We start from the raw sequence: 13376 nt of genomic DNA, 5'->3' as shown, positions 1-13376 counted from the left end.
ATGTTCTTTTTTTTTTTGACTGCATAACCAACCCACACCATTTTGTGAACCCCTTGCTGCCTGTTGTAAATTAATGTAGATGTTTTATTTAGAATTTATGCTATTATTTAATTTTGTCTGAATACGTGTAGTTTAATTTATTGATGTTAGGTTTAATTTACTGATGTTAGGCTTTAATTTGATGTTAGGTTTTAATGTTATTTTCATATGTGGGGTTTTTCTGGGATTTTATGTCAGTTTTTGTTTGTTTTATGTAGGCATTGAATGTTTGCCGATGTATGTTGGAATCTGCCCTGAATCCCCTTGGAGAGATAGGGTGGAATACAAATAAAGTGTTGTTGTTGTTGTTGTTGTTATTTGCCATGTTTCAATTTCTTCTCATTCTAGCTTTCTTGACCCTGCCTGGTCTACATGTTATGGGGTCAAATAGTAAGCGCCTACTTAGATTTAATAAAAAGTCCCCCTTGAAATACTATTTAGACTGAGGAGCAAAGACCATTGTGTGTAGTCAGTTATCACAATGTAATCACCATAAAATACTTTCTCTTGTCCTGTTATTTTATCTTTTACTTTATCTAGTGGGAAAACAGAGTACCAGACAACAAAAACCAACAAAGCCAGAAGATCAGCGTCCTTTGAAAGAAGACCTAGCAAACGATACTCAAGAAGGACATTACAAATGAGAGGTGAGCTGATCATAGATAGTGCTACTGTATTTCATCTGTTGAGTCATGCTAACCCAGTGAAGCATTTTTATCTGAATACCTGATCCTCAAACCATATTAGAAACTTGTTTCAAAAACTAAATGATCTTTCAAAAATAGTTTTATTGTTTGGCATTATATAATAGGTGTGGTCTAACATTTGTGATAAACCTACTCCCGTTGAGTTTGTGGAACACATGTCCTGATATTTAGAATCCTATCCAGTGCTACTAACTATAATACCATTAACAGGGTAATGATATGGATCTTTTCCTGTCTTGTTAACACCATTGTGACAAATTCATTTACCTAAACTGACCCCGAAATCCTAATCCCTAGGAATCCTGCCACTCACCATGCCCTTGTTCCTCCAATTGTTCTCTTGCTAGGTTGGGTTATTCGGTCCCAGGGTGACCCCTTAAATGTGGAATTGTGGGTGTAGTTTCTATGGGCTCTTTAGTTTTGATATGTGTGATTTGATTCCAATTTGGGCCAAAGGCAAATTTAAAATCACAAGAATAGATTTTGGAGCATGGCCATACAGCCAGGAAAACTCACAGGAACCCAGTGATCCCGGCCATGGAAGCCTTTGACAACACAAAAAATAGATTTATTATTACAAAAAGCATACTCTGATATTTCCATTTTAGGTAAGAAACACTGTTTTACTACACCATTGTTTATAATGAGACTTGACCAATTATAGATTTTGGCATCCATGGGGGAGGGAGGGGGTTCCTTGGACCAAACCTCAGTAAATATCAAGGTCCCACAATACAATTATAGCATTAGCTCTTTCTTCATTTCTCACCTTTTAAAAGTGCCTCTATACCATTTTGCATTTTCCTCCTAAAATGAATGTAGGCTTTTTGACACTGTGTAATATGTGTTTTTTGTTTTGTTTTGTGCTTTATTGCAGCAAACTCTGCAAAGTCTGATGATACTAGGTAAGAAGGCATAATACATCTTTAAAAAGAAATATTACTTCTCTGAATATTTTGTTGTAAAGTCATCTATAAGTTTCATCAACATAAAGACTATCAGGAAAATATCCATCGCTTGGGACATTAATACTTTTCTGTAACTTTTCATGCTTACAGATCTTTTGAGAGCTGCCCAGTCAGGTGAATTTTTCATACAGCTATTTCAGAAGACTAAAAATATACCTAAGGTTCAAGATTGGGGCGGGGGAGGGGGGGAGTATGGCTTTTAAGATTACCTGATATTTTGAACCTAAATGTCATAAAACTGTCATTCTATAGTTAACGGGAGTAAACTTTAAACTTGTATCACAGCTGTGGTCAAAGTGCAGCCCTTATTGCAGGAAGGCACCTTTAAGTAGTTAGAAAAGACTGGAGGAAACAAAATTACTTAAATTGTCATATGTCTTGCAGACTATAAGATACCTTTTATTTTCTTTGGGTTTTTTTTTTAACTTTTGTAACTGTGGACCCCTAACATGCTTCTTTTTTTTTCTTTTTTCTTTTTTTTTGATGGGAGGAACTCTCTTGTCAGTAAAAAGTGACTGGTATAATGTATTTGAATTACCTTATAAAGATTATTCTGTCGTGACAGTTGGTATGCTCTTTCTAGCAGATTCAGGCCTGAGAAAATAATTTTCTAATTCATTTCAATCTAGTTTCTTTTTTGAAGAAGACTTCTGGAATGCATCTGCAGTCATTTTGAGTGGTCCTAATTGCAGATGTACAATGATTTCCATTATACAACATTATTATAAGCACCCCCCTTTCATAGTATATTTTTTCCAAAAAATTTTGAACTGTTTCCACAGTTAGGAAAGAAGCAGGCAACCTGATTTGGGGCTGAGTGGGAAATCTTACTACCTTTCTTTCCCTGGTCATTGTGGTGTTAGGGTATCATAACATGTTCACTCTTGAGTTTGCCTTTGTATGCTAATTAACATTGCTAATTAAAATCTTCCCAGAAAATCACAGGTCATCCATGAATTGTGTGCTTTTTCTGTATTTGCTTTTTAATATCTACTTTTTTCAGTTGCAAAGTGATTCCTACATTTTTTTAAAAAACAACCAAAGGAAGTTAGTTCCTGGAGATCCAGATCCCTTCTAGAGATAGCTTGATGAAATTAAATGCATTTGAAAACTTTGTACAGGTCACAAGAATCAGAACTTAGCAAGAGACACACTTTAAGAATTTAATCTTATGGTTAACATCTCAGCTTTCGTTTTACAGCACTTCTACTGCTTCTGTGAGGTTTTTTTTCCTGAATTGCTTCATAATATTTGCTTTGTAATTGCTATAAAAATCTTTAGTAATATTTTCACCAAGTCAGATTCTTCACTAAACCAATAACTATGTATGAGAGAAAGGTGATGTATTCACAGCAGGTTTAATTTTGTTTAAGGTCCCCTTACTGTTCTGCTTGAGGCTGGTTAAGTTTTGAAACTTAACTGTTTCGTCTTTGGGAAATCAAACTGTTGTATTTTTTCTTTCAGCCTTCCAAATAATGTTTTCAGCCAAAATAACGGATCACAGCCGGTAAGTCTGCCTAATCTGCTTACTTAAACTGTGATCAAAACACAGTGGCCCTGGCCTCAGAATTAATATATGACAACACAGAAGCAAGTGGGGATCCTTTCATTATTTTGGCTTCTACAGTTTTTGAGTTAAAAGGGGGGGGGGAATCATAGAAGCCTGCCTAGTCTTTCTCCCTCCAGCTTTCTTGAGTGAGCAGATTCTTTTCTTAACCCTTTGGCTGATGCCTTCCTGTACTCCCAATTTAGATGCTGTTGGTATAGAAAACACGAGTTGCAAAGGGAGTACCAGATGCCTTTTCGTTCTGAGATTAACTGGACTGACTGATGGGAGTCAGTCATGTCAGAGAAGAAATTCTCTTGATTCTTTAACCAGGAGGAAATAGGGAAGGATTAGATTATTTATTTCACCCTTTTAATGCATCAATTTATGTCATCTAAAGCATTTTCTTCCTTTATATTTTGTCTTTTAAAGACCTGGAGTGCAGTGACAGTCTTGCCTTCTGTAATGCCAGTTCCCTCTGGCCCAGTTTTAGTTGAAATTGAGAATCTTCCCAGGAGTCCTGGAACTAGCCAACAAGAAAAGAAAAGGTATGTTATTCAGGTCTCACTTTGCTCTGTCTTGGAAAAAAATGATTATCTTTCTGCAAGACAATTTCTATTTCATTTCAGATACAATTGATCTTAGACGTATTCGTATTTGTTTCTCCTGAAGACATATTTTGTTTCTACAGATCAGTGTATGATTCTGATCTTTCTCTAGATAATTTTATTGAGAACTGGCATGAGCAAACTTGGTCCCTCCAGGTGTTTTTTATGTGGCTGAGGGTGAAAAGGAAGGGGCCTGAGGCTGTTAGAAATTGTGGGAGTTGAAGTCCAAAACACTGGAGAGCCCAAGTTTGCCGATGCCTGGTTTAGAATTTCAACATTACTTTGATATTATGGATTTTCATTTTGTATTCTTACAAAAGCATGGATTGAATGGACTTTTCCATTCTTCAGCCAGGTTTGTCCTTACAGCACTAAGAACTGGACGAGGAAACCACATTTCAGGCTTTTTGTTGTTAAAATGGGGAAAATGTCTACTGCATGGATTTCTACAGTAGTCAGAAAATGGTTGCAGATAAGAGCTTGCTTACATTAATACTTTTCTTGTGGTGATCCAAGCTCTTGCTGCCTATTAGGATAAGACAATATAACTTAATACCAGGGATACCATCTCTTCCCAAAGTCCTAACTTTTTACTTCAAAGGGAGTCCTTTAATGATCTTAGAAGAAGTCTGGTTCTCTGAGGTTTTGAAGAACAGCAGCAGCAGGCTGCAAGAGACTTCACACTCTTAATTCAAGTTGCATATTCTCAAGACCCATGCGTATCTGATACAAAGGTTAATTTTTACTTTTATACTACTAGTACTGATATTGTAAATATAGAAAGGGCGTGATACAATTGTTAAATGAATATGTTGTATGTAAATATAGCTAATTATATGTGTTGACTTTAAAATGCTCTCGACCTTGGCTCTGTGTTGTAGAGTTCTTTCTTAATTGCAATCAAAAAGCTGCTTTCTTTTCTTTTTTGCCCTCAATTTATGTAGCTTCTGAAATTGGAGGTTTTTTTGCAAACATCTTGGTTGATCAATCAGTTGATTCCTTCCCTCATTGGTGGTGGCTTATAAGGTGGCGGTATTTATTTACTTCATTCTCTTTTGCCTGATTGGTATGATTGCTTGTTTTGTGTAAGCTCAGTATAACTGCTGTGCACATGCTTATTGGTAACATACTCACATATATCATTTAGACTCCAGCTCCAAACAACTCTGATGGTGCTTTTACAACATTATCATAATTAGTGCTGATAACAGCTCTCAAGAAGATATATAGTGTGGTTAGAAATCTGTGTGGCTATGACTGTACTGTGAATTTCAAAATCCTTGCAACTTTAATTTGCTCCTTATTCCTGCTAAGACAATAGGGCCTTTACTCAGTGCACTTGCAAAAACAAATGTATATTGTCTTTTGTAAAGTTGGTTTTGTACGTTAACACTTCCCTACGTGAGTGTAATGTAGAGTTTTACAGTGCATGATGTCACTAGTAAACTTGTCTGTTTCATTTAGTGTAAACTAATCCTGGCTTCTCAATATATGTTGAAATGTTAGAATATCAAACTCTGTGGTATGTGTGTTGTTTTCAGATGATTGTCTTTAGTAAACTTGTCTGTTTCATTTAGTGTAAACTATGTTAAGAAGCTACTGCTAATCCTGGCTTCTCAATATATGTTGAAATGTTAGAATATCAAACTCTGTGGTGTGTGTGTTGTTTTCAGATGATTGTCTTTAATATAGGAAAAGGGTGCCTTTATAACAGGCATGAGCAAACTTCGCCCCTTCAGGTGTTTTGGACTTCAGCTCCCCTAATTCCAAGCAGACTACTAGCTGTTAGGAATTGTGGGAGTTGAAGTCCAAAACACCCAGAGGGCTGAAGTTTGCCCATTCCTGATTTATAAGCTTCAAAGAATGTGTTAGATTATGGATGCTGTTGGTTTCATCACATATAGATATGCACTGACACACATACATCTGTCTGTGTTCATGTGTTCTAGTTATTCCAGTTGTGAGTTGCAGTGATCTCTTTGAGACATGATTTTCCAAAGCAGCAGTTGTAACTACAAAAAAATGTGCATGCTAAATAAAGATTTTTTTAGAGCAGGGCTGCACAACCTGTGACTCTCAATGTGTTTTGAACTTCAGTTCCCAGAATTTGAACAAGCTGGCTAGGGCTTCTGGTAGTTAAGAGTCCCAAACAACTGGAGGGCCAAAGATTGTGCAGGCCAATTTTGGAGGCACAGAGGAGTTGTATGTTTAGTCTAAGTTTGGCTGTAGAGCAGTGGTTCTCAACCTCTGGGTCCCCAGATGTTTTGGTCTTCAACTCCCAGAAGTCCTAACTGGCCAGGATTTCTAAGAGTTGTAGGCCAAAACACCTGGGGACCCACAGGTTGAGAGCCACTGCTGTAGAGGAAGGCCAGAGCACAAGGTAATATGTATGTGATTTGACTCTTGATTACCTTGATGGAGTGGAATGGAGATTTCTTTACCCAGCGTGACAAAATTGATCTCTTAAAGAACATCAGACATGTTCCCCATTAGGGGTAAGTATGCAGTGTGTGCACTTTCACAGGTTGCCATTCTCAGAGTTCAGAAGCAAGAAAGAATTGTTTGGAGCTGTACAGTCAATGAAGTGTGCTGCATTCAGTGTGAAGTCTGGAATGAGATTTAGCTGGATGCATTGATGGAATGTATGTCTGCCTGGAGGAGAGTGGCTTGAATGCCTTGGTGCTGCCTGTGGGCCATCCCTGAATCAACCTCTTATCCCCTTTAATTGGTCTGTTCCCATGGCTTGGCTTTCGTCTTGCTCCTGTCATTCTTTTATCAGCCTTCTTTAGAAAACTTCATTTGCCTGCAAAGTTGTAATACCTGTGATGTTTTTTAATTGGGTTAAAAGATCAGTACATTTGGTTCTTTGCATGTATAGAAACCTGCATCTCTTGTTTTTTGTGGTTCTTTAGAATTGATGTATCTCTCATTTTTGAGCTGCAGATGCTATATGTGTCATTCAAAATGTTGGAACGTCAATGCTATCAGTGCCACGCAAAACACAGTATAATGTAGCACCATTCAAATATTTTTCTGTGAGTTCTTCATTTAGGTTAAGCATCCATAGTGGGGGGAAACAGAGAAAAGAAGAAGAAATGAAATTGTAAGGTTAGCTTTTCCTTTAGTGTAACTAGATTGTAAAGGTTAATTCTTTTTTTTCAAGGCACACTATTAAGCCTCTGATTTCTGAAGTTTGCTGCTGATCATAAGCGTATTCTACTGCTCTCAGTATGATGGAGCAAACCAGTTGCAAGCCTCATGAGGAAAAGAAAACAATAGATTTCAAAAAAGTAGCTACATAGATAGTAAATGGAGTGTTTTCTACAAGTGATTAAAATATGAGGAGATAAACAATAGTACTCAATACATTGTAATACTCTCTTTTTTCACTCTTGGGTGGAGGTTGTAATCATGTTACTATATGATTATTAAAAGAGCTCAGTCCCTATTCAAGCCACTCCTCTTAAGGAGTTCTTGTTCACTGAGTTTGCATTGGTATCTGTCTTGAAAAGACCACCTGCAAATCATAGATGGGTTTCCACGGAAGGCTACTCTAAGCTGTTTTTTAAACAGTAGGGAAATATTGCCCCACTGTTTTTTCTTAATCTCATTTCTATAGTCAAACTTTTTCATAGTTTGGATTGTTTCTCCTATATAGAATTCAGTAGCATAGGACAAGTGAACTTAGGGCTGCTATGCTTCCCATCCTCTTGGGATGACTTTATTAGGTCCTACATTGCCACAGAAGATACAAGAATATGTTAACCATCTGGGACTACTGTAACATTGATGTCTTTTGACCTATCAACAAAGTGAAATGCTGTGCAGTCTGCAAAGCCTTACACTACGTGAAATCTGTTAGTTTTTGAGATATCACAAGGTGTTTGTAACTCTCACAGATCTATTATTAAGATTATCCTGGACTCAAGGAGAAGATTGTTTTTCTGTGTATTCCAATCAGATGCTCAGTGGTGCTGGGCTTAATATTATTTTACAAAGTCATTTGCCACCAGCTGTTGTAAACAGCTTTTTCACAAAATGCATGTTTTAGTTGAATTTTGGAATTTAAATGGCAAAGAACCAAATCCCTGACGTAAGAAAAAGGAAGTTGAACTTAATTAAGGCTATTTCTAAAGAAGACTACTCTAAGCTCCTAACACATTTGGTTTGGTATTCTGCATGCTTTTTTTTAGAACTTAGTAATGTTAATATGGATATTGTAGTTAAGATGCTGCCTACTTGTAAACTGTGATGCAGTGTTGAACTTCTGAGCTTAATATTAGTATCACATGAATACTGAGACATACTATTTTTAAAATGATAGACAACATCCCCCAAAACCTCTTTTCACAATTCTGAGATTATTTAATTGGGACAGTTAGGGCAGTTGCCTCTCCAGTTTTATTGCATTGCAACTAGACATATAAGCTGAAGTACAAGTTTCTAGTTAACAGTGTAAGTTTGGGCACTTCTATATTGTTTTCAGTTGTCTGGATTCACCTAATCATTCAGCACACAGACTTTCAACACCTCCTGTCTCCCCACCCCTCCCAAAATGGCAAATGTTTATGGTTCCTAGTCTTCCAAATTTTGATGACAGGTGCCCTCAACCAGATAAGAAGTCTAGTGTCAGGGTTGTTGAATCCCAAAACACTTGGGCTGAGCATCCAATTGTTTAGTCAGATTTGAGTCTGTTTATTGTGTCACTATAACATTTATCAGTATATTGAGTAGGCAGCATCCATATCATGTTTGCTTGTAGTATTTTCATCTTTCACTTGAATGTCTCTGTTGTCCTTGTGAGGAGCTACTCCATCTTCCTTTTTTTACCATAGCTATAAAGCTGTGTTTCTGATAGCTCGATGTTGTGTTGTTCATGCTTGTCTTCCTGCAACATGTAACAGGGTCATTTAAATCCTTAAATGCTGTTTTATTTATGTGGTTCTTTGCTGAAAGGAGGTGCTATGTCTCCAGCCTGTGAGTCTATTGATTGTTTTGCTCATATACAAGAGATATAGCCATTAGCACCCTGTGAAAGCTGTGAGGGTGGATCAAGGCAAATAGCAGGCTAGGTTATAAATCAATTCATTATTTCATTTGTTGACAATAAAACAGCATCTGGAAAAGCAGAGTATTCAAATTAAATATTGCATAGCTCATTCTGAAACCAGCAAAACCTGATAGCAGCAGTGAAGGATTTAACTTGACACTCCTGTTTCATGAAATGTGCTTGCTCTTCAACAAATACGCTCTTGCTAGTTTTCTCCTTTCCTTAGCTTCCTTGTCCTCTTTCCATGCTCTGCCCTCATTCATAACTAGATACTAACTGTGCCCCATCCCATTCCCAAACCAATCCAGGCCCCATGATGCTGCTGGCTGCTGTCAACCTGGTGGAAGTGCATGGAACGCGTGGTCCCCGCCCTCGGTCCACTCAGTGGATAGACACTACAGTGACTTTGTCCGTGAGCACAATGTGAAGAATGCAGGAATGTACAAACAGGCTTTTGGTTCTGGTGTCCAAGCCACCGTGACTGACTTGTAGGACTTTTGGTTTTGGTTGTCATTGTTCTCCTTGACATTCTGGAATTATGAAGAACATGGGAAAGGCGTGGTTGTTAAGAAAGTTCTTGAAGCACCTGAGTATGAATGAGCATCTTGCAGATATTTCTCTTTAAACAGAAATCTCTTACCACTATTGAAGAGAACATATCTTTAAAGTTATTCTTCAGTTTTTGTGGGCAGGGGAGATTGAAAGAAGTCCTTGGTTTTAACGAGCTGTATATTCAGTCTGTGGATGCTATGATTGTTCTCCAAGTAAGTGCTAAGTAAGACTGAATCCCAACAGTGGTTTAATTGTTATCATTTGAAGAAGAAAAAAACCCCCAGAAATAACTACTATTGGTTGGAATGTATTCCTTTTAGTTGTTCTGCACTTTTAACGATGTGCCTTATTGGAAATGAAACAGAATTATACTTTTTAAAATAAAAATAAAATACATTCCAGTGATACATGGAGCAACAATACTAAGGCATCGGAAGTAATCTTTTTGAGCTTTGTGCATGAATTGGTCTCACTCGTATACTGTTGAATTTGCCTGTGTTTATGTTTCTATTTCAGGCTGTATGGTCTATCAACATGTGACCAATGACCACTTATTTTTTTCAGACATACCAATTTAGGATTGCATGTATTGCAAAATTTCTGTGCCCTTTCAAATCTTGAAAAAAAGAATGAGAGGTGGGGGAATATTGCACAGTTATTCTCTGAAGGCTAGAGTCATCTGAATAACTGCTGCAGTTTATATTTTCAAAAATGGTGAATCAGCTGTTGTGATCTTTTATCTCAATCTCTTGGTAACTCAGCAGTGTGGAATCTTTCATCCTCCAGATGTTGATTTTCCAATCCCTTTACGGTCAGCTACTGTGGTCAACAGCCAAGGAATGTAGGAGTTGTAATCCCAATCAAATCTTTCTTTCCTTTTGTGTAACTCAAATCTTGCATACCTCACAGAATAGCCCAATCCTAATCAACTTCTACATTCCACATTATGGCTACAGGTACAACACACCAGGGAATCTTCTCTCTGCCTCCCATGCCATATCCATCCACTCTGATGAAGAGTTTTGGAAAACGGAAAGGCTAAGACAATATGAATTGTGGATTTTGGGGAAAAAAATCTTATAGAACAGTAGAACCACATCAGCCTTTTTTCTGAACAGCAGACTGTCTCCTGAAATGTGTGGTGCTACTTGCTCATTTCTAGTGAAATTGGGACTTTGTGTTGTGCTCCTTTTTCATCTTTTGATCTACTGAATATTATATCTTTTTTATTATTCTACACCAACTACACTCTCACACAGATACTAGAGCAGTGGTTTTCAACCCCAGGTGTTTTGGCCTACAACTCCCAGAAATCCCAGCCAGTTTACCAGCTGTTAGGCTTTCTGGGAGTAGAAGGCTAAAACATCTGGGGTCTCACAGCTTGAGAACCACTGTACTAGAGGAAATCAATAGTGCCATGTATTTTTGTTTATCACTCCTCACAACTTTCAAGTCCATTACTAATTTGCAAAAAAGTAAAAAGCATTGGATGAGAGTACTGTTTTTCCTGAATACAGCAAGGGTAATTGTTTCAGTTACATGTTTAGCAAAGATTATTTGTACAGAGAGAGGAGATAGTACTTGTGCTGTTATGTTCCATATCAGCTTGGTAGGAGCATTTTCAGTGTTTCTGAAAAATGAGACCTTTCTCCAGTCAAACAAGCGGAAACTTTTATTTCCAATGAGCTGTTCTTTGAAATGAAAACATTTTCCCTTACCTGGAAAAAAGGATTTGGGCATGCAGAAGATAGCAAGCTAGCAAAGGTATTCTTGCAGCCCATATCAAGTCAATGGAGTGAAGGTTCCCTATACCTGGTCTGCAGCATGTAATCTGGGTTTCATTTCATTTTGTTGTTGAATTGCTGATTTTCACTAAACCAGAATTTGCCATGCATGACTCCCTCAGAACATGCATGCAATCATTTATACAATTAAGGGGTGTGTTTGTTGTACATACTCTTCCTCCCAAGTCCTACAACTACCTGCATCCATTCCTTTCACATATCTGTATGTGTAGAGCTTGATAGAGGTAGGGGCAATGATCAAACAGTGGGATTGATTCACACTAAACAAATAGAGTGCTCTATTACCAACCCATGGGATCCTGGGATTTTGTAGTTTGATCAAAGGCACTAGATAAGAATCCTAAAGTCCCAAAACTTCTAACCCCAGGATTTCACTGGATGCTGCCATGGATGTTAGAAAGCAATCATAATTTTGTGATGAGTATGAGACCCTGTTCATGACATTCATATTTTCTTGTCGAATCAGCCGGACATGGAGAAAATGATGTGAAGACTTCCCAGTGTGCTTCCTCCATCTTAGATAGCAGAATAACGAAATAGTTCCCTATCCTCAAGGTTATAAACTAATTAAGACGTGGCACAAGGGGACATGGGAATGGCAGTATGGGAGGGGATTAAGTCCAGCAGATCCTGCCTCTTCTTCTCCCTTTGAGGCCGCAGCAGTTGGGATGAAGGAAGGGCGTTTCATCTCCTGGGCCTAGGCATGATGGAGCTGTGTCTGCCTCTTCTCTCCCTTGTGGCCACCATAAGGATCTTCTCTTCTCCATTTTTTGTAAGTTACCCAAGTAAACAGTGATCAGAGCACCTTATTTCATTGCACAAAAAGAGAATAGAGACGGCCTTTTTCAATTTGAAGGGGAGGTAAAGTATATGTTTTAGATTCTGCAGTGCTAGACCCTTCCAGTATGACTTGAGTAAAGCTGCTGTAAGATGAAGTCAAAAATCAAAACGGAAGCCACATGGTCTTTTGTGTAATGCTGACCGAAGCGCAGTCCACACCTGAATGGCTAGGTGGGGACTCTGTACTTCCTTCCAGTCTTGCTTTGGATTTATGTGTGTGAACCCTTCTTTCCTTTCCTCTCCCTGCATAGTATGCCACCAATTGTTGACTTACTGGATAAGAAGGAATTACTGGAAACATGCATTGACAAGACTGCTGGTTTATCTCCTGTGGGAGGATCAGCTGAAGCTCTGGAAGAAACAGATATTTCTTTCTCCCCACTTGGCACCAGGGAGCACTCGTCCGAGAAGGCAGATCCTGTTGGTAAGGGAACATGCTGTAGAAAGGTCATTATAGTTAACACTGTTGACCATTATGGCTTCTGTAATGCTCTGCAGAATGCACAGCCTGTCTTAAAACCTGCAATGAAACATTCCTGACATGAGCACTGATGTTCTGGTTCAGAAACCTATTTATCCATTGAAATACAGGCATTCTGTTGCAAGGCTTATTTATTGGCAGTGAGACAAAGCCAGTTCCTAAGACACAGTGTAAGAGTTGAAATCTCTCCCTTTCAGCTCTTTTTAATTTTCATATTTGTTCATGCTAAGGATGGTCAATTATAATTCAGTGTGTCATAAGCACAGCTGAGACTGAATCCTAACCAACAACAGTTTAAAGAGGGGGAAATTTGGCTGAGTTTAGTGAATATTTTCTGTAATGCAACATGAGATGATGTGTTTAAGACTTCTTTATCAAATGACTGCATCGTACAGATTGATCAAAGAAGCAAATAATTTTCCAGACCAATGCTAATAAACAGTAGCAGACTCCTACTTCAGTAGAAATTTATGCTAGAACAGGTATATAGCAATAAGTAACTGACTGCATGGAGAAGACAAGGGAAAATATTATTGACAATGTGGTTTTTTTGTGTATGTCAGAAGTGACTTGAGAAACTGCAAGTTGCTTCTGGTGTGGTGTGAGAGAATTGGCCATCTGCAAGGACGTTGCCAAGGGACGCCTAGATGTGTTTACCATCCTGTGGGAGGCTTCTCTCATGTCCCCACATGATAAGCTGGAGCTAATAGATGGGGAGAAGCTCACCCCACTCCCTGAATTTGAACTGCCGACCTTCAGGTCAGCCATTCAACCAGCACA

General features: G+C 38.2%; 1 protein-coding gene across 2 annotated transcripts in view; it reads left to right on the top strand.

Annotated features, from left to right (window-relative positions):
- EPB41L5 (erythrocyte membrane protein band 4.1 like 5) overlaps positions 1 to 13376 on the top strand; it is a 77385-nt gene that overhangs the window by 41551 nt on the left and 22458 nt on the right. The window contains exons 13-18 of one of the 2 annotated variants that reach the window (XM_060774242.2): positions 580 to 686; positions 1624 to 1651; positions 1805 to 1828; positions 3179 to 3221; positions 3693 to 3808; positions 12367 to 12539. In XM_060774242.2, coding sequence (XP_060630225.2) covers positions 580 to 686; positions 1624 to 1651; positions 1805 to 1828; positions 3179 to 3221; positions 3693 to 3808; positions 12367 to 12539 — 491 coding nt within the window. The remainder of the gene's footprint in view (positions 1 to 579; positions 687 to 1623; positions 1652 to 1804; positions 1829 to 3178; positions 3222 to 3692; positions 3809 to 12366; positions 12540 to 13376) is intronic. The other variant, XM_060774252.2, reaches the window with a different exon arrangement.

Source organism: Anolis sagrei, chromosome 1 (assembly GCF_037176765.1).
Source record: "Anolis sagrei isolate rAnoSag1 chromosome 1, rAnoSag1.mat, whole genome shotgun sequence".
NCBI lineage: Eukaryota > Metazoa > Chordata > Lepidosauria > Squamata > Dactyloidae > Anolis > Anolis sagrei.
The sequence above is the reverse complement of the archived record's forward strand: the minus strand, read 5'-3'. Positions and strand labels throughout refer to the sequence as shown.